The 26837-nt window shown below is 32.7% G+C and overlaps 1 protein-coding gene across 3 annotated transcripts; it reads right to left on the bottom strand.

Annotated features, from left to right (window-relative positions):
* On the bottom strand, positions 1-26715 carry LOC128165118 (sperm flagellar protein 2-like). Of its 3 annotated transcripts, XM_052829332.1 has the most exons (42): positions 26576-26715; positions 25390-25492; positions 24950-25202; positions 24460-24677; positions 21643-21736; positions 21260-21333; positions 20873-21077; positions 20558-20746; positions 19999-20186; positions 19498-19663; positions 19113-19229; positions 18667-18769; positions 18317-18402; positions 17533-17587; positions 16026-16079; positions 15061-15230; positions 14068-14082; positions 12935-13038; positions 12495-12757; positions 12227-12362; positions 11873-12014; positions 11541-11606; positions 11240-11315; positions 10677-10814; positions 10082-10230; positions 9671-9798; positions 9488-9554; positions 8956-9282; positions 7874-8139; positions 7454-7649; positions 7059-7251; positions 6848-6940; positions 6586-6724; positions 6352-6451; positions 6147-6254; positions 5616-5744; positions 5051-5233; positions 4712-4843; positions 1862-1986; positions 1331-1514; positions 888-1013; positions 1-641 (listed from the first exon to the last, which is right to left on the bottom strand). In XM_052829332.1, the coding sequence occupies exons 1-42, from the start codon at positions 26631-26633 to the stop codon at positions 573-575; spliced, it is 5787 nt and encodes a 1928-aa protein (XP_052685292.1). In that variant the 5' UTR covers positions 26634-26715; the 3' UTR covers positions 1-572. The 3 variants fall into 3 exon arrangements, with proteins under 3 accessions (XP_052685292.1, XP_052685294.1, XP_052685293.1); XM_052829334.1 differs by lacking the exon at positions 16026-16079; XM_052829333.1 differs by lacking the exon at positions 14068-14082.
* Between the last annotated feature and the right edge of the window lie 122 nt (positions 26716-26837).

The raw sequence follows: 26837 nt of genomic DNA on the forward strand, positions 1-26837 counted from the left end.
TTTAATTTAGTTTTAATTTATTTATCATATATTAAGTAACATTTAAAAGTAAATTGTTCAATTTATTATCACAGATTCATAATCATAAAAAGGAAAACATCATAAATAGTCAAAAACTTGTATAAGAAAAATCCTGATTTGGCTCTAGGTTTCTGTTTTCAGCTAATAACAGGAATAAAATAATGCCAGCGACAAATCCTTAACCTCAAGCAGTATAAATATAGGTGCCTCATCAATTTGTGCTTAGACTGATTTGCCCCTCCCATCACTTCAAATCCCATCACCAAGTGCTGATCACAGTCAAATGCAGTGCCTCTGGTATGTGTCTGGGTCACAAAAAGTGACATCCATCACAGAAATCATAAATGCAAGCTTATATATACTACCATAAGTAATTCACATAAAAAAAGTTTATATATGTATACAAATACACAGCAAAAAACATCACTGTAACTCAAACAAAATTTTTTTTTCTTCAAAATATAAAAGATAACATTTATTTGATATTTGTTACAAACTATTGATGTATTCTGTCAATTTATTGCAGAGTGTCCTTCAAAATATCTTTTTCTCTATTCCATTGTTTTTGTACTGTGAATGTCTATATCAGGTGCTGGATTATTCAATATTCCACGGATATCCTGGAAAAAAAATTACATTAAAACAATTGAAATATTTCCATAACTCTCTTTGAATGGATAAGTGAAGTTTTTGGCTTTCGAATATGTTACTATTGAAATATGTTATAAAAAAAGAAAGAAACTTTGCTGACGTGTTTACCTTTTTTTAAATTCATTTTTGTAAGCAAATAGATATAATATAACTTTATACAAGGTAGGGCAGTGTAATATAGTGGTAATAAAGGTGAAATTAGTATTAGTACTAACCAGTGCTTTATAAGTCTGACAAGCGGCCATTACATCCTGTATGAGTGGATGCTCCACCAAGACCTTGAAGGGCAGAGGTTCCACATTGTCACTGCCCAGCTCCTGATACACACTGGACAACTTCTCCTACAAAACACCAATAAATATATTAGATTGGGCATTCAAATTTGCACTGAATTCTTAAAGCCTGCCAAATTTTTCACAATTTATGGTTTACGCTTCCTTCTCTTTTGTTTATAATCACAAGACACATTACAGCTACCGGTACATGTCATCATTTCACCTTATATTTAAAATGACCCAATATAATTTATCAGTATTGTAGCCTGTATATACATATGTCTGTAACTTGTACCTAGATGGTTTTTTGAAGATAATAAAATGTGCACTTTATGGGTAATATAAATCTAATCGAGTCTCTCCCACACAGTAAGACAACTCACCCTTGAGGTGGCATCTTCGGGATCAGCTGACACACTGAAGCGGTGGCTGTCTCCACTTGCATTCTCTCCGTGGTGCAGGACCTGATACAGGGCATCCAGTGGCACCTTGGCGTTGACCGCATCCTCTGGGATGTCGGTGGGGACAGGGGGAGATGGGGAGTGGTCCTCCATAATGTCAGGGTTACTGGTGGAAAAAAAATGTTCACGTTCAATTAAAGTTTTAAATGTGGAATGAATTTAATTCGTTTTTTATGTAATGGGGCTTTATCTGATTTTCCTGCACTAGATTTGTGACAACTAAAAGATAAAAGCCTTTTTTACTGGTTGTAAAAAAGTTTAAAGTAATTTTCTTGCAAATTTTACCAACTTGAATACCGTAACTCGAAACCTCACTGATAGAAAAAAAAATTTATCAAATAGTGGCTAATTTAATTTTGTTGCTATAGATTCATAAACTAAAAAATAATGGCCTCCACAACTCCTGCTCTAAGTTTTTAATAACTGATCACTGTAGGAGACATATAGATGTACCTGTCTGATCTACTCATGGCCCTGGTGTCTGGGCGAGGGAGTCTAGGCATGTGAGTCCCTGAGGCTACACTCAGCGCACGCAGGAATCCCTCATTGGCATTGCATGAGGCGCTGAAATACATCAGCTGAAAAAAAAACCAACAACATACATTTAAACATAGGTAATCACAGATTACAAAGCTCACCGAGACGAGGCATCACCCCTATGAGACCACCTTTATCATATTGTATGAAAATCATACTTTATGATCTTGGATATTCATGGATTCTGTTTTGACACAAAATCATATATCATCTGTTAAAAAATTGTATGATAATCATATGTTCATATATTAATCAATATGATAATATAAAATTAAATATTGCATCCTATCATACTAACAATATATATCATATAATACAATAAAATACTGCAATAAACAAAGATGATATTGTAAATATGAAATGACATTGTATTGTGTTAAACCTTATTGTATTTGATCACATAATACAACATTATTATATATAATACAATATTGTATTATATGATACAATATCATATTACATAATACATCATAACATTGAAACATATGATATTATATTGTATAATATAGTATGATATATTGTATTGTATGATATTTATATAATATGTATAATATTTGATACATAATATGATATTGTATTATATGATACAATATAATTTGATAAAACATTGTATCATATCAAATGATACAATATTATGTGATAAAGTAAAATATTATATAATACAATATTATATAATACAATATCATACATACATATTGTATCATATGATACAATAATATATCATATAAACCAATATCATATTATACAATATCGTATGATATGATAATATATAATATTACAATATGATATAATACAGTTTCGTGTGATATAATTGTAAATTACAGAATCCAATATCATATTATACAATATTGTATGATACAATATAATATTGTATCATAATATACAATACTATACAAAACAGTATCATGATACAATATCATATCATAAAATATCAAAAAAATTGATACAATATCATATCGCATCATATAACTTTTTACAATATAACATATGATATTATATTGTATCATATTAAACAAAAGTGTTTCATATCATACAATACTTTATCATAGGAATCATGTTATATCATTTAACAACGACCTCATCTTTCTATCAAGCAGGTTTAAGTGAGGTAGGAGATTTCTTTAGCATCCTTGAAAATGGAGATCAGGCTCTGCATCTGAAGCAATCTCTGCGTTTCATTTATAATATAGTTAAATCAACTATGCAAGCTATCATCTATAAAACATGTGACCTGTTCAAAAAAATCTAAACCTCATCCAGCATCCGAAACCTTTAACTCAGATTCAGCATTCAAGCCTGTCAGGTGCATTAGTATACATAAGACGCATCTCCATGCAAGTTTGGTGAAGTTCAGACCAATAATAACTAAGATATCATCATCAGAGGGCACTAGCAATTAAAACTTAACCTGCTCCAGCATTCGCAACCTATGGCTCAGATTCAACATCCATGCCTGTCAGGTGCATCTGTATCATAAGACACACCATCCATTTAAGTTTGGTGAAGTTAGGACCTGTAATAACTAAGATAAATTTTTTAGCATCCTTGATAATGGAGATCAAGCTCTGCATCTGAAGTTTCCTCTGTGATTCATTCATATTACAGTTTAGTCAACTATGCAAGTTGAAATAGTACTATCATCTATTAAACATGTGACCTGTTCCAAAAAACTTAACCATATCCAGCATCTGAAACCTATGGCTCAGACTCAGCATTCAAGCCTGTCAGGTGCATCAGTATCATAAGACGCACCATCCATTGAAGTCTGGTGAAGTTAGGACAAGCAATAACTAAGATATAATCATCAGAGGGCACCTGTTTCAAAAACTTTAACCAGCTCTAAAAACCTTAACCTCCTCCAGCATCCGAAACCTATGGCTCAGATTCAGCATTCAAGCCTGTCTGGTGCATCAGTATCATAAGACGCACCATCCATAGCAGTCTGGTGAAGTTAGGACCAGTAGTAACTAAGATATCATCATCAGAGGGCACCTGCAACAAAAACTTTAACCAGCTCTAAAAACCTTAACCTCCTTCAGCATCTGTAACCTATAGCTCAGATTCAGCACCCAAGCCTGCCTGGTGCATCAGTATCATAAGACACACCATCCATGCAAGTTTGGTGAAGTACGGACCAGCAGTAACTTAGATATTGCTATCAAAGGGCACCTGCAACAAAAACTTTAACCTGCTCCAAAAACCTTAACCTCCTCCAGCATCCAAAACTTATAGCTCAGATTCAGCACTCAAGCCTGTCTGGTGCATCAGTATCATAAGACACACCATCCATGCAAGTTTGGTGAAGTACGGACCTGCAGTAACTTAGATATTGCTATCAAAGGGCACCTGCAACAAAAACTTTAACCTGGTCCAACAACCTTAACCTCCTCCAGCATCTGAAATTTAGGACTCAGATTCAGCATCCTAGTCTTTCAAGTCCATAAGTAGGTCCAGATGCATCATCCATGCAAGTTTGGTGAAGATAGGACAAGTAATAGCTTAGATACAGGACATGCAACAAAAACTTTAACCAGGTCCGGACGCCGACGCCGACGCCGAGGGTATAGCATAAGCTCCCCCTGACTTCGTCTCGGTGAGCTAAAAATTTAGCAAATAAAATCAAAGGCAATTTGAAAAGTGATATGATATACGTACAATCTACAGTTTTGGAAAGAACAGGGGAGCAACCGGTATTTACATTTTTATTTTTTATGCTAAAAAGCTTTAGGTAACCATTAATTGAGCAAGAGAAAATGACAGACTCACCATGCTGATGTAATTCATGACTGGTGGAGTTTTACTGTGATCAGCAAAGAAGTCAAACAAAGCAGCCTTCAGTTTGGAAGCACGGTCAAATTCTTCACTGCTTGACGATTGATTACCAAACCAAATATCCATCTGAAAATAACACACTAGAATTATCTTTTGAGTTCAATTTTACAAGCCTATAGTTCAATTTTTTACATCATTTTACAACAGATTACAAAGACTCTTGGATAAAAAAGAAAAGATGGTGTAATAATTAAGGTTGCAAAAATAATTTAAATGCCATAGATAAAGTACAAAAATTACTGAATACATGTTTATTTTATTTTGGCTACTGACCCTATCATATTGTTCCCTGGTCACGCAGCCTGTGGACTTCTGGTCCATTTCCTTGAACTTCTGCAGGGTCTCCAGTAGTTCCGTCTGTGTTGGTGAGGGCAGGGGTTGGGCAATGGCGATCAGGAACCGCCTCCAGTCTACGTACTCCGCATTAGCTGACAGACCATTGGCAATCTCTTGCACCTGTTGACATAAATAATCAGGATTTAGAAATCTATTCCAATGAGATAGGTGAATGCTGTGGTAGCATGTCATTTTTTGAAGTTAAGTAGACCAAATGATATACCTGTAATTATCAAAAACTTCTGTCTTTTTTGCAAATATTTTGTAAATATTCCACAGGAATTAAGCTATCATGCTATAATTTGTTCACTTATAAAGTAAAACTTAACACATGTTAGCTGAATAATTGCTCTTTGTTACTACATGTACCACGTTTTAAGATTGGAAATTTTTACTGAGAATGGTTTTTAAAGTTTTTTTAAAAAGATGAATCAAAATCATTAGATATTTATTCACAATAAGATCTTGCTACTTATTAAGATGAATGGTCACTAAAGCATACCTGTTGAGGAGATATATTCATCCAGATGTCTGGAAGCTGCTCCATTCCAAACGCCACCGACACCATGTTCTCAAAAGTCTCCACAAAGGACTGCTTGGACATGACCCCTGTGGGGGCTGTGGCAGTGAACTGTGTGAAACAGAGGGAGACAATTTTATAAGATCTGTTCTAACATTTGAATTCCGTACATGTAAAGTACATGTAAATATTGATGGTAGCTAGTGCATCCGTGCACCACGAGATTTATTTGTACGAAAATTAGTGTCAGTAGAACAAAAATTTTCGTGGGAGAGTAATATTTATATGCATTCTATCATAGCTTTCCTGATCATGATGGAAAGAAAGATTACTTCAAAAACACTTCATGCAGAAGATTGAATAAGAATTTTTCTTTTTATTTGAAAAAAAAATGCAGAATTTTTTTATATATTTGAATCTATGTTCAGCTAAATACTTCTGTACTGTAACAACTGAATGAACGCATAAAACTTTGTGACAATCCCCAACTACTGTGAAATGAATATGGCTTACCTGTTGATATAGGTTCAGTAATTGGCTGACAGTGAACTGCTCCGGCAAGACCACTTCCTGTATGACAGGCGGGGGTTCAGGGCTTGGAGAACGCAACACCTTCAACTCCTACATGGGAAAAAAAATCAAGTTCAAATATCAAATCAAGCCAAATATCAGCCAAGATTAGTACTGACTCTAAGGAAAGATTCCGTATTTCACTCACGGTGTTGATGAGGAAATCCTCCTGCTGAAGAACCAGCTCCTGTTTCAGTTTCTGCCGTTTCTCAATGGCGAAGCGAATAGCTTCGGACATCTGATCAATGCTAAATAAAAAATCAAACAATCACATCAGTTGCTTACTTTTACATGCAACAAAAGTTTTTTTTTAATATCTTAAGAAATATATTTTGGAATGTGTTCAGCAAAAATTTATAAAGCTCTTTACAGACTATATTACCTTTCCATTTCCTTTAAGAACCTTGCTCCTAGCCAGTCAATCATCTCTTTGTATGTGTTATCAGCCTTGGACTTCAGGTCTTGTAACACATTGATTCCCTGGACCTTGATCAATTCTAATCTCTTCTTGGCAGCAGTTTCTGAAAGAGAGAAGATCATGTATAAGCGTGGAAACATTTACCAATTTATCAAATTTATCAATACCTAAGCAAGCTACTGAAACATAGTAAAAAATTGTTGGCATAGTGTTATTATCTACAAACCTTCTTCTTGAATGGCAAAGTAGTACTCCTGTCTCATTCTTTCTCTCAATTCTTTCTTCTGTTTTTCTTCTTCACTCATCTCTTCTGTAGAAGCTACAGGTACAAATTATTTTTATAAATGCAAAATGTAATCATTGTTGTTAATGTATAGTAGTTCTATATGCAAAATGCCAAAAAAAAAACCTCAAAACTTCTCAAAACCTCTACGCACAAGGAGTGGGTGTTGATGCAGCATCATCCTTCTTCTTTTTAGGGGAGGGACTCCTGCTTTTGCCCTTTTTACCTCCCTTCTTGTTTCCAGCCGCAGCTTTCTGAGCAGCTGCAGCCTTCTCTCGTTCTCTTTCCTCATCTCTCTTTCTTTCTGCTTCCTCCTCTGCCTCTCTTGCAGCCAGCTCATTTTGTAGCTTAAATGAAAGGTGATCGATATTTCGAATTTTGACATGCTAGATATCGTTTATAATTTTTTTTTTAAACCCATACTATGTTTTTTTAAGCTTAAATTGTTTCAAATACTGCCGTAATTATCTCAGAAACAAACCCTGTAAAAATTTTATTACCACTATTCATATGTCCATGTATCATTTATGCATGATGTAAAAAACTTACAATGGTGGCTAAGGCATTTGTTCCCGATTGGAATCCATCGTACAGAAGTTTCTCATCCGGATCCATTGGAGGAGCAGGGCTTTCTGGTCCTCCATCATCCTTCTTGCCTGGCTTTTTATCTTTTTTGTCTTTACCAGCACCTGCTGCCTTGGAGTCTGGATCAGGTGAAACTGGTCTACGAGGCACCAATGGAATTCTACAGGAAAATAAAGATTTACGTACATATTTCATTCAACACTAATCTTTTTAAAAAGTCAAAAGTTATCTCCCCCTCTCCCAATCTTTGAGAAAATGTTCAGTTAAGCCCCTCCTTAATACAAGTGTATAAATAAATATGCTGGTGATAAAATTATTTCAAGTGAAATTAATTTTTTCATTAAAACAATGTCACTCTTCATCAGTGTTTCAACCCAAACTTACTTCTTTTTGCCAGATTCATCAGCTGGAGCTTGCTCAGCTGCTTCCTTTTTCTCCTTGCTCTTGTCTCGTTTCTTGGCCGAGGGACTCCTGGATTTTCTTTCTTTGGGAGATTTAGGGGATTTAGGGGACTTGGAGCGACCAGATTTGGAGCGACTAGATTTGGGACGGTCAGATTTAGCACTATCACGGCCCTCCTCTGCAGGGGGTGGGTTAGACGCAGTCTCACTCTCAGATTTATCAGGTGACTCAGCTCTCTCCACTGGAAGCTTAAAGGGCAAATAAGATACATGATTATTTAAATATTCTACAACAGTTATTGCCGAGATCAAAGAGATGCCGCGGACATTATTCTCCAATATACCACGAACCTCATCAGTAAATTATCAGATCAGAAATACCTATTTGTCTCGCACTGATCATGAAAGTACAACTTCAAACTATAAAAAGTTTTAAAACTTTGTCAATTTCACGTGTTAGTTCCAGTCAAAACCACAAATGATCAGTGCGGCTGTTCCTGAGCACCTCATTTTCACTGTGATTTTACATAAAATATATGACGTGTAGAAGTAATAATCGTATTAAATTGCCCTTAAAATATTAGGAACATGATTCAAAGATATTTTATAAATAAGTAAAGAGTATTAAAAATCCAAAGAAAAATTCTGTCGTCTGCATGTGATTCCTTTGATCGATACACATGTAAACATTACGAACAAAATCGTTGGGGTTACACGGAACAGCCATCAAAATGACCTAGATCGTCTCTCTATAGGAGAAACGATCTGTAGAAATACTGGGCTGTTAGTAGTATCGTGAATGTTGCAGGATAACCTCCTCGGTTTCGAAATGTTGTTTGAAATATAAAAGCCTCGGCTTTTGTATTTCAAAACAACATTACTCGACCTCGGAGGTTATTCTGCAACATTCACGAAAACTCGTACTTTATTTCTCAAATATTTGAAATTTTAACATCCTTTTTCCACCTATCAGTGATTTACAAAATATTGAAACAAGTTAAAATATAATACATGAGGCAGAAGTAAATATAAATTTCTTCTTTTGCATAAATTTCATTGCCTTACCTCAATGAGTGGAATTCTGGTATAGTTGGCATTCAGTTCCTCTGGGTAGTGACCATCCATGCCCTTGTAGTAGTCTCTCAGCATGCGGACTGTGTCCTGATACCTGTCCACCTCCCCCTGCATCTGGGTCAAGTAGTGGTTACTGAGTAAGCCCAGGTGATCGTCCAACCAGCCATCATCAATAATGGCTTGTCGTTCCTTCTCCGCCTGTGCCTTGCGCTCGTCGCAGATGTCCCATAACTTGACCCTCAGGTCATCGACCCGCTGGTGAAGCTCAGCCTTTGTCTCTTCATCATCTCGCATGTCGTCTGGAACCTCATTGTATTCCTACAAATCACAGAAAACTGCATGTAATATTTAAAATTGACATCCTGTTTGTATCATATATTAAATTCAATTGCACACTTATAAACTTCTGACTATTTGGTTCTAAACCACATTGAGTCAGTGAAAGCAGTTCTTCATTATCAACATTAATTTAATTGATAAAGAATACATCTAAAATTTATAACTTTGAGACCGATAAACTGACCTTCTGCCATTGGTTGACATAAACCTGCTTATTGTCTGGCCGACGTAAATAAGCAAGGTAGTCCTTTCTGAAAAACAGAGAAACAAATTGTTAAATTTTATGAACAAGTCAATCTATTTTTTTGTATCTATTTTTCAAAAATGAACTCTGTCTCTTTTAGAGAAAAGATGAAATGCAGCCTACTTGATCTGGTAGAAGTATCTGTAGATGTTCTCTCTCTCATCTCTCAGCTTACGGAACACATGCTTACTGTTACCCACGTAAGTTTTTTCCACATTCTCCCAGTACTTAGCCAAAACTTCGGCCAAATCCTTTAAAAATTGAAAATGATCAAAGTTATTTTCCATGGAAAGAAATTAGCAATGGTGCAACAGAAGTACTAGTTTACATAAATCTAATAAATAATATAGATTACAAACAGTGTATATAATGTAATAATGGTTTGTCTAAATTAGCATCCATTTTTTTTCATAAAAGAAAATGAAATATTTGCAAAAGTTTTCAAAACAGGAAATTATTCCAATGAATTCAAAAAATCAATAGAAATATTTGTCGCAGCTATCAAAACTAAGATTGAAGGGAGAAAACTCTTACCTTTTCCAAGGGCAGGTCCACAAACTCCCACTCCTCAGAGCCTGGTTCTGGTGGAGGGGGCCCTGTGGGCTCCTGTGGTTCTGGTTCCGGCTCTGGTTCAGGGGTCTTACGCTTCTTACCAGAACTTTTCTTGGACTTTGGTGATGACCCTATGAGAGTTAAAAAAACCATTTGTCAGATATGGTTTTTAAGATTCTAATGATTCAGTATTCCAAATATCTATTCTGTTCCAAATGCAAATATTTAAATGCAAGGCTTGGATTCCTTTCACTCCAGAAAGTTCATGCTTTTCCCTTAATGCCAAAATTTTTAAAATTGCATGAACAGATAAGCATTCAAAAACCCTAAAAATAACACTACTACACCTTGGTAAATCAGAGAAGCCAGGATAATTTTAAATGCATTAGCAATATACAGACACTCGTTTCTTTAGATATCTAGAAAGGACTAAATCATTTTAAAGTGTATGTGACGATATAATATTCATGCAAATCATTACATATTATGCAGTTGTCAAAATAGACATGTTCTGCTTTACATACAGAAAGAATTATACGGCTTCATTTTTTAAAATAAGACAATGATCTTTTCTGACCCCTGCTGCCTTTTTTGCTGCCGGCCTCAGATTTCTTGCTGCTGGCACTGCGTTTGGGAGAGCCACTCTTGTCTCGGCCTTTCTTGTCCTTGGGAGATTTACTTCTGGAGGAGGATGGTCGCGATTTCTTTCCAGAACCTGCATTTCATAAAGGAAGAAAACAAATATATATATCTTGGTATTATGTAATTATAGAATTTAATTCAAAAATACCTTTACCTTGCATTATTTTATAATTGAAAATTTTATAGAATTCAATATTTGACTTATCAACTTTTCTTATTTATTTTGCTTTTGTTGTCTAAAATAAATACATCAAATGAAAATTTTCATATCGAAAAATGTCACATATTTTATAATCCAGTCTAAAGAGTTATGCTTATTTCTTAGCAATAGATATATTTTTTTTTTACTAAGATTATATCACAGAACTATCAATCAAATATTGTGAACTATATTAGGGGCTAACTTTAATCTTAATAAGTCATCAAACTGACATAAATAAGACTAAATGCAGTTTACAACGGCTAAGTCTACAATGTTCTGACCCTCAGTCAGTGTACCTTTTCTAGAAGATGATCTGGAGCCTTTCTCCTCAGGTGGTTCCTCTTTAGGTGGTTCAGGCGGCGGTGGTGGTGGCTGCAAAAGAAAAAATACTTTTGAAAAATAAGTTTAACTGATTTGCTAACCTTCAAATACAAAATAACAAATAACTTATTCTTGCAAGCAATAAATACTTGATTTCTTTTCTATTTTCAATGCGTTAACAAAATCTTCATTAAGGCCTTTCAAGTTTTCATAAATAAAGTTCTTAGTTCTTCACTTGAATTAAATTTGCACTGAATTTCAACTGGATTTTCCCACCTCTTCTTTCTTTTCCTCAACAGGTGGTTCAGGTACAGGCTCTGGTTCTTGTCCAATACCTTGGAGCTATTGAATCAATTTAATAAAAGTTATCAAATGAGTCATAAGAATGAAATCGATATTGGCTTGTATAATAAAGTAATAATTGTTACAGTTAAGTGCTCAAGTACTGTTTCAGATATACATGTATTTTGGGTGAGAATAATGACATATACAACATCAAGTTCCTTTACAAGCATACAAGTATTACAATCTAGATGTGCAAATAATTTCAAATTATTCCCAATTATCACCACTAGAAACATATGCTAACATTGATTTTTTAGTTTTACCTTGGCAAGTGTATCCTCTAGGATTTTTTCCACTTCCAAATACACAGTCTGCATCCCTTGGGCGGCATCCACAGTAGTCAAAACTCCAAACTTGTTGTACCACTTTTCAATCTTTGGCCAAGAGTCCAAATACCTTGTTATCCTGTGAAAATACAATTGTTTTACTCATTAGTAAAGAAACAGAATGCATTTTAAGTGATTCTGCATACAAATTAAAAACAATTCAGCCTATGTACCATATTAATCTGTTTAGATAATCATCAATAGTATAATAAAACATTTAAGATGCTATTGAAAATATTTTTTTCTGAGAAATGCAATGTTATCTCTGAAACTAAAACAAAAAAAAATTACCTTTGTTGAATTTGATCCTGGTCATGTGACATATCCTGCACCGGAATTACTTGTTCCTGTCTTCCTACGCCTGTCATGCTGCCCTCTGGTGGAGGCTTGAACTCCTGATGGTACTGCTCATTGGCTTGTAAAGCAACTAAAAAATCATATTTTACAAACATTTTAATCAAACTCATGTTACCTACTTGGTAGTACTTCAAATCCAAAACTGTATAGTCATTTAAACATAGATGTACAAGAATCCATATGGATATAATTGGATACATACGCAGTCGACCAGCAGATCTCTTCAAACACAGCTCATCCGGAACCTCAAAGTTGATGACCACATCCAGACCACTAGCCGGATCGGCTGGGGGTGGGGTAGGGCGCGGGTCTTTTACCAGGTTGGATCTCTTCATTTTTCCAGAAGATTTGTCATCTTTCTTGTCGCCAGCAGAGAAGCCAGTGAGTGCTTTTTCCAGGACCTTGGCCTGATACAAGTTGGTTGGGAATCCATCGATTATCCAACCTGTCTCCTCAGGAATCCATCTGAAATGGAGTATGCTCATCAAAAACGACTTTGGATTATCATCAATTTCAAACAGTGGATGATCAAAACTATACTCATGGACACATACCTGTACATGTCATTGTATTCATTTTTTGGTTCTTTTATTTTGCTGATTAAGATAAAAAAAATACAAACAATTTAAGAACTGTTCTCACCTGATGGTTTCTATCAGAATGTCAACAATCACTTGATCATCAACAGGCTGTCCTTTCTTTAGGTATTTCAAGGCCTTGGCTCCAAGCTTGGCTTTAGGAGTTGGCTATTGAAGAAGAAATGCAAGAATTTTTACCAAATGGTTTAAAATTAATAAAGAATTTACCAGCTTTTAATTGCATTCTAGGGATGGTAAAAATTTGAAAATATTATTTACAACCTCATTGTGGCAATATATACCACTTGGAGTAATTCTTTAAAATTTAGCTCTTGTATTTGTGTTAGATTATATCTACATAGGCTAACTCATGAAAATTATAGTTTCTGCAAACCAAGCAGTTTATAACTGAAAACAAAAAGTCACTGAGCATAAAAGATGGTTTAAAGTACTGCCTAATAAACACACTGATATTGTTTATGTGCCTTAATTGTGACTGACACACAAACTATCACTGAACTTTTTTCTTTGAAGTAAAGTATAAATTCTATATGCATTTTATAGTGTACTAGAATATTGATTAAATTTTTCAGGTAGGAAGTGTGGAGAAACATTAATGGTACAGCTGTATAAGAGTTTGACATGTTATACCAGTAAATTTTCTTGTGCATCATAGGGTATTGAGTTTTAATTTGAGTCAAATTCACAATTAAACATATTAATACATTTATAACGTAAAAAAAAAAGGATCATTCAAAGGACACTCGGGATCAAACAAGTTATGGATAGAAACAGAAAAATCATAGTTCACTTAGATTTTTTGACAGAAATTTAAAGTCAAGTTTAAATTTAAGAAAATTGTGATAAATAAACATAGCATGCACATTCAAAAGTTCATGATGCAGATTATTTTTTGGTTCTTAAGTCTTCAATTTGAGTGAGAACAAAGATATATTTGTGCAAATATATAAAAAAAAAAAACCCAGTAAAAAAGCCTTTGTAGTGGCAAGTCAGGGTATGATTTAGGAGGATTTTAAATGTTTCAATTGAAGATGGTATCAAGCAGGTAACAAAGGAGTTCCTATAGTGACAATAATCAAGGCTTATATAATGTTTCAGATTAGGAATGATCTTTTAAAATATAAAATGGTCACAAACTTGTTGGGTATCATAAATATCAAAGAAAATCATATCTACCTCAGGTTCATCAGTCTAACACAGAACACAGCAAATATTGAATAAAAATTTAATCACACATTATTGAAAAATACTTTAGTCCTTTTCTTTTAAATTAACAATTTAGTGCAACATCCCTCTTTCCACTAATATGACATATTTTGCACTAACAGATAGAATCATATAATTAAAAAAAAAAAAAAAGAATAATTATCTTAATTTTACATGCAAATTTCAATTCTTATATTACCAAGAACAACCGAATAATCATGATGGCTAAAGGTGCAAGGTCAAGATTTCATCTAAACTCGTTAACCCCCAAGAAAAAAAAAACTTGTTTACATGACAGAGCTTTATATAGGCCTAATTGCTTATAATTTGACATTTGAATAAGCAGTAGAAATTATGAAATGTTATTTTATGAAGATTGAAATATGAAGTCTCAAATTTTCATATCATTCATTATGAAAATACCCCTTAACTCTAAAACCAAATTAACTTGAATAGTTTTTATATGTTATGTTCAGAACAGGTACCATGAACATTTTAATATATTTTTTCTAAAGTATTCGATTAATAATCGATTACATGTTATAAAGTAATCGATTACAATCGATTACTGGACAAAAATGAGTGTAATCGATTATTAATCGATTACACAAAATTCCCCTAAGTAATCGATTATTAATCGATTACATTTTTTAGTAATCGTGCCCATGCCTGCATGCAATTTCAGCACATCTTTGAGAAAAATAAATTATTAACTTAATTGTAAAACTACTTTGTTCAAGAGATAAAGAATCATTGCCATGTCAGAGGGACATATTGTTGATAAGTACATAATTAACAAGTATCTGCGTTGGTGAAATTTTTTTTTGTATCTGCGTTGGTGAAATTTTTTTTTTTGTCCTATTTATTCACACACTAGTAACCCTTTTTTTGAAAAAAAGGAGTCCTTATTCAAGAGATTTTAAACTAAGGGTTGAAAAAATTGTTCAAAGTAATGTCCCTTACCACTTGTTTCTTTTCCTTCAGTTTGGACTTTGACCTCTTGACAGGGCTGGCTGGGGCAGGGGTTGGGGCTTCGGTTGTTGCTGGGGGTGGAGCTGTCTGATCGGACGCCGCTGTGGGTCCAGTCTCTTCAGTCTGGGTGTCTGAGGGTGGCACAGATCCGGCCTGAGACTCTGTAGAACAATTCATTTAAAGTAATAAAATTGTAATTAAAAATTTAACAATTATTGACCTAGTCCCTTTAATGAACATAATTAATACACAATATCAACTGATCAATTTTTCCTTTTTGACTTTTTACTGCTTTTTTTTATAAGAGAGGAACTGCAAAAATGTTAAATTTTTTAATTGTGGAAGATATAAATACGTTTATAATATTTTTATAAAGTACATAAGCATAGAAATATACCAAAATTTCACATATTTTAAACAACATTGAAACATTTTGCTTTTAGCTCTACATGAATATAGGCTCCTTGCAAGCACTGCATGCAATCAGTCTTAATATTTTTGTCATTGGTATTTCACAAATTTTGTTTTTTTTTAAATTGGTACATTTACAGTTACATTTTCAAAATGAAATTAAGATATATCATGAGGATAGATTTTTAATATCTGATTCAGAAAAATGTTTTCTCAAAAAATTCTTCATAGCTCGTTTATATATTAAAGGAATGTAAAATGAGATATATATATATATTCCCCAAAACCAAAACATACATTCTACGTAATATATCATTTTAAAACATTGGCATTTCATGTCTACAAGAATATAAAAATATTTCAAGATACTGATTAAAAGGTTCGGAGAAAAATTAAGGCATACAGAAATAAGAAATAAATTTTTTATCCAGAAATTTAGTCTGAATTATTATGCAGACTTATATGGAATTATTAAAAGATGGAAAGATGGGCAAAAAGACAAAGAGAAGAAATTCACACAGGCTGAAACAGACATCTACTGATACCTGGTAGTATACTCGAACCCTCCCCAGTAGGAGCTCGAATATTTATTGTAATGCCTACAGGAAAAATAAGGCTGTATATGTTAATATCAAGTGATGAAATCTGCTACATTTACTTGTCTATTATAATTTGTAGACTCATGCATTAATCTAAAGAAAATATAATTCTATGCTTTTTTACTAATTTGCTATGCAAAAAGTTTTTATTAAAGAGGTACGTAGTACAGCTCTTCATGTATCTTTGGAATCTCCCCAATCTAAATAAAATAAGAATCGTAGATCCGCTCCTCTACAATACGCTATACAATCGTAGAGGAGCGGATTTACAGTTCTAATTTTAGATTGAAATCTCCCATTCATATGATAAAATAAACAGAACTAAATCATAAATAGAATATGGATCAAACAAGAAAATCATATTGGTCTTTCATATTCTTCCATATTTTATTTTTATTTTTTGGGCATATCAATTAGGAGTTGGTTTAAATTGATAAATAAGCACATTTTTCATATAATTTGATGTAACACGTATCAGTTTTAAATCCTGCATACATTGGAGCTGATAGCTAGAGGATGTAAATCAAGGAATAAATCTTTTATTATAGTTATCAAGGATTGAGTTTTAAGGTATGAGATTATACTGTAAACCAACTTTTATTTGCGTGCGTGAAATGTTCGCGAGGTTCGCAAGAGCCTCGTCATCGTGAATATTTTTCGCTGCAAACATTCCTTTTGTATAGTTGTTATATTAACAAGGGTCTGGAACAATTAAGTTGCAAAAATTAGTTGTCGCGAACTAGTTTTTCCCCAGTAAATCGCGAAATTAAGTCGACGCCAATAAAAGTTGGTTTACAGTATCTTCATATATATTAAACAATTTTCTACATCTATGGGAAAAGGAAAGGGGCATGTGGCAATTACAAGTTTAAGATATGTGTTAGATGTTTCTGAATCATTTATTTACTTTCATCATTATTAACCATATCATCAATTTAAGAACATCTGCATTAATAAACTAATTGCAAAACCATCAAAACATTGCAGTAGAAATTAAGTGAATTAATATAACACACATTTGTTAAAGTTGAATGCAGGTTTTATGCTGATAAATACCTGATTACAGTTACGATATCATATTTTATAAATAGTAGAAATACAGTTAAACTAACCTAGCTAGCTATAAGTGTACTAATTAAGGTAGCAATTTTTCAGTTGTTAATATGAAGAAGTATTAAATCATTCATCACTGGTTGGTTGCCAATGATTGTCACTAAAATTTTCTTCCAATGATAATAATTATTAAAAAGTAAAAACATCAAGGATTTAGTTGAAATATTAATTTTGGTAACTGAAAAAAAATTAACAAAAATTCTCTTTCTGACTGACCATTTCATAAATATAACCCAGGCATTCATTCTATTTTAAATAATTAATAGGTTAATTTCAAACTATGTTTTCAAGCAGTAAGTTGTAAGGAAATAATAAAAAAAATCATTCAGTTTTTTTTTACCTGCAGGCTGATCTGAGGGAGACGACTCTGGAACTTTTTCTTCTGTCTCTTGTTCCTAAAGAGAAAAATGCTGAGGATTAACTTAAGAGAGACACAATACCATCATAAAACTGAATTTATTTTCTAAAGGAAAAGAGAATTTTGCTTCATAGTCAGGTCACACATATTTTGTGTGCCATTAGTAAAATTTTAAATTAAATTATACTTATCAACATTTAGATATACTTCCAGTTTCAATATAATATTATTGTACATGTCATTATCAGTCAAATATTGCACACTTCCAACCCACAATCATAATCAATTTCGCCATTATTAATTTATTTTAGATCTCTGCAGCAATGAAATTAATGAAATAATGATAAAGTATAGACTAAGACATCCTGGTTTAAACATTGATAAATACAGTGTGCAATGTACAATATAGGCATGCATGCATAATCATATGAATATTTTCATGTCATAAATGTGCAATTACAATCTGTCATATGTGTAATTACAATCTAGCCACTACATAATTACAAAACTAATATAGTACAAGTCGCATGCAACTTGAAATACTTTTCAAGTCTGATCTGTGCAGTTGATGATAGGTTGTGATATACGGTACAAGCAATATCAGAGTGGATACCTTTTTGACTTTGTTAGATTTTGTCTTTTTGTCCTTCAATGATTAAATCAGTTTTAAATAAGGTGCCTCTAACAAACCTGAACAAACAAGTGCATTTGCAACTCTGAAATTCATGAAAATCACCAGGAATTGGTTTAAACAGGAGATTTTTACCTGGACTATCATGGTTTCCCCATTTTCGTGCGCCTGCACAGCTTCACTGACCAGAGCGTCAACATCTAGCACCTTCAATCTGTGCTCTACAAGCAAAGAACATTAAATTGTAAAAAAAAAAATTTGTTCTTCGTCCCTATCCCAATTAAAAGTACCTATATCCTAAAACAGAATACAAAAATGGTCCCATTCATCCATTTATCCATCCATCCTTTTACCCACACAAAACTCACCAAAAATTATTACAAATTTACATTCAACCCCCCAGACATATATCTCTTTATCATAAAAATTTCTTTCATTTAATGTTTTCTAAAGTCTGATTTAAAAAGCACAATATATGTATATACCCTTTGCTAACTGCTGGATGATTGTTGACTTCCCACTGAACACTTTGCCTACAACACAGGCTCGGATGGGGAAGGGAGGGAACTCTGGTGGAGGAGGGGGTGGCTAAAAAAAGAGATAATCACTTCATTACAGTTCAACTTAAAGTATCAGTATATTGAGTGTCTTTTACAATCAAGCAGAATTAAGACTAGAAGGGGATCAATTTTTTCAACCAGTATTTATGAATAACTTTAAAACAACTTTCTGCGAGGTTTGCAAAAGCCTCGTTGTTGCAAATACCAGTCATTGCCATATGGCTATAATAACAACAAGAGTATACAACATAAAGGCTTGATCAAATACATAAGTCGTCGCAAACCGGATTTTCTCCGGTACATCGCAAAATAAAATTTGTTGCAAATAAAAGTTGGTTTACAGTATTTGATTATGAAGAACTATTACTTACAGTTGGCGGTGAGACCATGTTAAACAGCCTCTGAATGACATGGCCAGTGATGGGGTTATCCCGTGGGGGCTGGGTCACCTCACTACCCTCAGGGGGCTGCCATTCTCCGGTCATAGTCTGAAGTATCGATATTAGAATTTTAGTACATTAAAATAAAGTATAAAGTATTCAAATCATAAATTTGGGTAACATCTGCATTTAATATAGTGTTGCAATTTCTGATATATACAGGTATTATAAAATTTCAAAATTACAGAGGTTTACAGTTTTTTATATTCTAATAGTTACATCATTTGGTAAATATATGTTTAAAATACATTTGTAATGAAATTTTCATTAATTAAATTGCAGAACCAAACAATATGGATCTTCAAAGAACTCCCACCTTATACTCTGAGAAGTCTCCCTCATCCAGCAAGGCCTGTCGCTCTTCTTCCAGTATCTGCTCTGGGGAGGGTTCTGTGGACTCAGGGGGAGGGGCTTGTTCATACAGAGGTTTGCCTGATATAAACAAGGCCGTCCAATCTCTCATTAACTTAGCTGGCACTAATCTGTGAAAATAGCAAATAACAAATCAGATTTCAATGTATATCTTGTGATACTTATCATAATACAGTATCATCATTAAAAAATATCAAGAAAAATTACACACAAAAAAACACAAAAACTGAATGTAACTCATCAAATATCATTTTTTAGTAGTATAATTTTAAACTGCCAAATATATAATAAACTCATTTAAAATCATAGATAAATCTTGAATGCCATAACAAATTTGAAAAAGAAAAATTAATAGCAGTGGTACTTTTTATACTTATAACTTCTTATCAAAATATTTTTAAACAGTGAAGTCCATATTAAAAAACAAATCATCAGGAATACTTACTTTTCAGTTAGCTCTCTGTACTCTGCTACTTTACAGGTAAAGTCCACCAACTGGTTGACCACTTCATTACAGCTCTCGTAATGTTTGGTGTACCTAGCTTCAGCCCGCTCAGCTGCTATCTTATCGTGAAGTTCTTGGTCTTTCTTGGTCTGCTCTTCATATTCCAGTTTAGCAAGTCGAGCCATTTCCTGTATTGAAAACAAGTATGGTATGTAATTATATTTAATATTATGATAGAATTTTCCTAAAACGGATAGGCAGTGTTGAAATTCAACAAATAAAACTAAAATTGGAATAATGTTAAAAATGGAATGATGCTTTAAAACTGCCATTTTATACAAACTATATTTGAATGAATCATACTTATAATGGCAATGGGTATTGTGCCCCCACCAACCACCCCAATATCACTTTGATGGAATGGCTGCATTTTACATTGTCATCCAATTAGCTTGCTTCTTCCTTTTTTTGCCAAAAATCCCCAATAATTCAGTAAATATCACTAGCAATTAAATTATCAATTAAATTGTTGCTGTACAACATGTTTTGGAACACTTACAGCTTCTCTGTTGAGAGCATCCACAAAGTCCTTCAGTCTTCTATCTTCGTACTGCTTCTCTCGGATGATTCGGTTCTTCCTGATAACCTCCTTCTCGTGTCTGGCCTGCAGGAGCTGAACAGCGATCCTTCTCTCTTGCTGGGACTGTCTCATCAGACGGTTCACCAACATCTCCTCCCTCCTTGCCTCCTGTTAAAAAAAACATTCACTTTGTTCAAAACTTGATCATGACCATGATGACTGAGAGGGGGTAATGCAAAGAAGGGGGTGGTGAATGCTCAAAATGTAGCTTTGGACAAATTGGTTAAAACATACCTCCTGAGCCTCATGAGCCTTCATCTGATCCACCAGGACTTTCCTCCTCCTCTTCTCTCGCTCAGCTCGAGCGGACTCATCTTCCTGCAGCCTCTTTCTGATCTTACCGATATAATCATCATTAGAGGCGGGCTTTATCAGCTCAATGGCATCCAACAGTCGATCTTCATCTCTAGTTAAAATGTACTGTACATCGATTGCCTCTCTGAAAAAAGAATAGTAAAATAATTCAAATTCAAAATATTCAATAAAAGTCACTACCAATACATTTCATTCTTAACATTTATTTTTATGATTATATTGTTCATTTGGAACAAATTAAAAACATTTTTAATCAGTGTTACCGGTAATCTCTAAATAAATAAAAAACTGTCATTGTGTCCTTACCCATCATCATCTTTGGATGGAGGTAGAATCATCTTCATTTTTTCTTCAAACTCAGTTATAGCATCCACAGTCTCCTGTTATACAGAAAGTAATAAATTATAGTAATGAGATCAATCTCCGTCATAATTATAACCATAAAAAAGTGACTTTAAGTTTTAGAACATAGACTATATGTTTTGGAAGCAGTATTCATTATAAAGATGAGTAAATCTTCTTGAAATTTATATTTGACTTCTTAATTGAATTTTTTTTTCCTTGTATAAAGCATGCAATCTTTGATAACGAGGTGGTTTTATAATGTCATTGTCATAAAGCATCATATTATTAGGTTTTATAGGACACAAATATGATCATAAAAATGTACAGCATTATAAGAAACTCACTCCTGCTTCCTTTCTCCTGCGGAGTTCTCTCCTCCTTTGTATAGCTTTGGCCGTCTGCTCCGGTGGTGGCTTTGGAATATTGACCGTGGCAGCCCTGTGAGTTATCATCAAGAAATAATTAAATTAAATACCAGTTTTTGGATGTAATATCAATTATTTGAATTTTTGTTTTTCATGTTAGTTTTAAATTTTATCAACATGCAGTTATAAGATGGTGTTGACATTAGATATGATATTCCTTGATAAAATAATTAAATTCTTTGGTACCATTTTCAATGTATGAAAATTCCCTTGAAGGGCATTTAATCTATTAGTTATTATACTTAATTCATGGGTTATACTACTTGTGAATCTATGAATAAAAAGGAATGTGTGGTATTATCATATATTAATTGCCTAATTTCGCAAATCTAATAAAAGTCAATCAAGTTTAATAATGTGTTCATTTATCATGAAAATTTTTCATAATTTAATATATATGTAGTCACAAGCAGACCAACAAAATACATATGTATATGCTCCTTTTTTTTTTATCCTAATCTTTAGATCAAAAACTGATCTATAAAATTGACCTCAAAATGTCCTTCTAAGGGAAGTTTTTGTTCTTTGAATAAAAAACAAATATTCAAAATTGTAGCTTTCTCTGATTTTTCTTCTATTTTTATTTTCTAAGAGAATTTTTTAAAAATGGGAGAGGGGGGCTTCATTATACTGATGCTTATATTATAAGTACATTATAAGTATTGCTTTATACCTTATAAATCTAAAGCATTGAGTTGAGGCTTAACTCATACACATAAGAAATGGCAATATTACAAAAGCGTCACTCATATAGCATAATGTGCAGAATAATAATTTGAATTTTGGAAACTGACAAACAGCGCCACATCCTGCCCCCCACCCTCCAAAAAATAATAGTAGTGAAAGTTACGGTATATAAATAAATATATATATATCTTTGTTCATATCAAAGAGCAAACAATTCTGGCATTGTTTTTACCAACTATCACTAGCAACAAGATGTTAACTTTTTATATATAGTTTCATAATAAACATACACATATAATATTCATTTAATATATATTATATATATAGTGTGGGTCTGTTCTTAAAACTGCATATTTAGTCATTACAGCTATACATGTAGTATAATACATGTAAGTGCTAAAGGTATTTGGTTATTTCCTAAACATTAAATCAGTTTCACGGTTTTTATAGTTGGCGTATTTTGTTATTTATAAAATGCTTTATGGAACAAAATATTTATACATATATAGGATTTTTAAACATAGCATGTATAGATCAGATTTTCATGCGTAAAAACATAAATGTTCCAGTATTTATTTTTAATAAATCAAAAGAAATTTTCCTCTAGATTCTCTAATTGAATATGCTTTAATATTTTTGTCAACAATAAAATATTAACACAATAGCAAATGAATGCATCAAATCTAAATAAATAAAAAGGTACAAAACTGTCTAATTAAGGGATTTATATTAAAAGGTTGCTAAAACATAACTTTATGTCACAGTGAGCTAGGTACGTTAGCTAGAGCAAATTTCATTTCAGGAATGAGAGAAGATTGGGTTTGTCTGTTAATCTTAAAAACTTCTTTAAAAATATGTATTCCATGAATACATTTACAAACATTTTCAGAATAATTATCACTTCATGAGGTTGTAATATTAATTGAGCATGAAAACGAAAATAATGTCACAGTGAATGTCTGATGATTTGCAACTTTGCATTTAAGCTTGATGAAGGGAAGTGATTCTCAAAACCTTGACACATTTATCAAATTGCTAAGCTATTGTATAATAATATGTATCAGTCTATGAATAAAGCTACAACAAATATCTATATATGGTGTTCAAAAACAATGCGTGACAATATAAACACCATGCCAGCTGAAACATCTAACAAAAGACTTTTTTGGAAGCAACAAATACGGGTTGTTCTTTTTTACCTTTCTCTACAAAAATAAAACAGAAAGCAATCCAATTTAATTGCATGTATTTCTAAATATATTTAATAATACAGAGACACTGTAGTTAACATGTATGCACATCAAATACGAGTATAGAGAAACATATAGACCACTAATTGCTTACAGTGTTAGCTGTTATAGATGAATTGCAAAGAATTATGATTAAAATAAAAATGTCTTTTTATTTAAAAAAAAAATCAAATTTTAATTGTTTACTCATAAAGTTAAATAATTCTTTCATTTAAAATTCAAATTTGCTTTGCATTCTAGCCATTTTTATGAGAAGATATACTTAGAATCAAATTAAGTTTTTCTTTCAAATTGTTTCATTTTAAAAGTGTTTAAACTGAACATTTTTTAAATTGGTAACAAATAATCAAACTATCAATAATAAAATCAACATTTATTAACCCAATTTTTTTTTCTTTTTCATTGCCAAATAAACTGTTTATAAATGATATTAAAAGCTGAGTTTTTTAAAATCTTTCATTCAAGATCCATCGATTACAAGAGACAGATATCTACAAGAGTGATCCACAAGACTGAGATATCTACATGAGAGAGAGAGAGAGAGAGAGAGAGAGAGAGAGAGAGAGAGAGAGAGAGAGAGAGAGAGAGTTACTCAAACACTATTAGAAAATCTTCAAGTTTATCATTTACACTGCACAACTGCACAAAGAAAAAATAATAACACAAAGAAAATAAGGAAAACATATACCAGGTATTTATCAAACACCTTTTGGACATGTCAAAGATAGTTAATCTTGTATAGAATCTTTACTTGCATACCGGTAATTATGTACAACAAACTAATTAATTTTTTACTTACTGAATCTTAGCCACAATTTCACTCTGTTTTTCCCTTAATCTCTGAGACCTAGCCAGAAGAGATTTCCTTTGGTCCTGCTGTTGCTGCTTTATTCTTTCTTGCTCTCGAAACCTGTCAGCAAAAGCCACCTTCTCCATTTCTATCTGCTTTTCATGAAATGTCTGCACCAATGCCTCTAAGTTCAGATCTGTCTGTCTAGGTGTTGCATGCTTCAGTCTCTGTATATAAGTAAGAAAAAAGGATTATTTCATATTGTAATAACGAAATGTTTGAAAAAAATACAAAATATTTGACCTAGTTGTAAGATCCATTACCTGTACATGAAATAAAAAAAATCATTTTTCTATGACATGCATTAAAAGTAAGTAAATAGTAAGGGATATCAAATATGCTCGATTTTTTGTAGTTAATGTGTTAAACCTTAAGATTTGGCCGGATTTCAATCACTATAGTCAATAAAATAGAACATTTCACTGTTAATTGCACTGACTTCTTTGTAAATTCCACTTTCTACAGCATTCAGTTTAGCTGGAGCAGCAGGGCGCATTGTTTCCATGGCTACCCCTGTCAAGTTAGACTTTTTCTTGTTGTTTAATGCCACATAGAGCTGATACATTAGCCGTGTTGCCACGCCATGTTTCTCTGTCATAACATCTCGAGCAACATTTGTGTCAAATGGAATTCCAAGAAGATGAAGAACTGGTTCAATTCTTGTAAAGTTGTTGAGCTTGGAATCAGCGGTTCTAAAAATATATATTCATATAACATAAGATTTATTGTTTCCTGTACATAATTTCTACATACATATCTGGTTTTGTTTTTGTTTTTTACTTTTAATAATACTAAACAGTTATAAATTGCATTTTTTTTCAAATGAGGAAGATAATTGCAATAATTTTTAATGGGAATAATTCTTTCATCTCTACTTACTTGCTTTGGGAGAACTGATCAAAATCATTTTGGAGTTGATATTTGTTCAAGACTTCTCCAATGAGATATCCTGATGCAAATTCCCTTGCAAAATTAACTTGATCTAAAAATCAAATATAACTGATTTAAATCTTTGTAGATGCCTAAGATCAATGACAGTTTATGCCAGTTTTTCAACATTGAATTTAATTTGTTAACCAGTGCTGCTTCTCTAACAAATAGAATAAAGTATACTGTAAATGTCTGACAAATAGCTAAATATTCTATTCATATTTTTGGCATAATGCAGCTTTTGCTAAATCAAATATGGTACATCATAAAATGTGATGTGCATATATGTATGAATATACGTGTATACAGATTCAGCATAGCTGCAGTTCTATAGCTCTCAGTATGAAAAAAAATTAGATGGACAACCTGGAAGCTACTAAAGATCCATACGTTAAAAAGTTGCATATTATGGTGCACAAAATCTTGCACTAGTTTTGCAGAACTAATTAATCTTATTTCTGAACACAATCTGTACAAATAATTGATTCCAATATATCACGTAACTTGCCTCTAATATTCTTTTAAACACCCTCAACAGCCCCATAATTTAAGTGAAGTGGTGCAATTTTATTTACATGTAAAAATGTCAGCTTTCGATCTGCACATGAATTTAACAAACTTCATTTTAAAATGTCTGTTAGCATGTTTAAGAAAAAGTTTGAGGGAAGTACAGTGACTATATCAGTAGTAAATGTTTAAAGAATTTTATGGTTCTAATTTTTTAACAGAATTTGAGTAGAAATATATTGTAATTCAGCTTAAAACTATACATTATTTTGCACAATTAATTGCATTTTTTCAAACATGTTCGGGTCTGTAGCTCACAGGTCGTCTGTCTGGGTTTTTTTTTTTTCAGACTGACAGCTACATACCTGGACCTAGATTCAGCAATGTGCTAAATATACCCCTAATCTACTTTATCATGTTAATATTTTAATAATGTTAAAATAAGATGCTTCCTAATACTTGCTAACCATAGCTTCAATTTGAATAAAGAGAGCAAAATACGTTTCCTATTTAAATATGTTTTTATCCATCACATCACTTCATTAAATTAGATATATGTATGCATGCATGTTATTCTTATGTTAACATGAATCAAAAGTTGATATTTTTAAACAATTTGGATTCTTACCAACTTGTTGTGATATAGTAAGCTCATCATTGAGCCATTTACATAGAATATCAGTCATCTTGAATTCTTTTTAGCGTTGTTTTTCCATCACATGCTAATAACAGAATCCATATTGCCGCAGCAAGCGGTCGCTAAGGAGACGTAGCTGTGGACAAATGAAACAAATCTTTTCATTCGTTTATTTTCATTGTATCGACGGCGCTGATTAGTTAAAACTATTTACGACAATAAATGGGGAAAATATATGTTCATTCTTTTTTCA

Source organism: Crassostrea angulata, chromosome 10 (genome assembly GCF_025612915.1).
Source record: "Crassostrea angulata isolate pt1a10 chromosome 10, ASM2561291v2, whole genome shotgun sequence".
NCBI classification, from domain to species: Eukaryota; Metazoa; Mollusca; class Bivalvia; order Ostreida; family Ostreidae; genus Magallana; species Magallana angulata.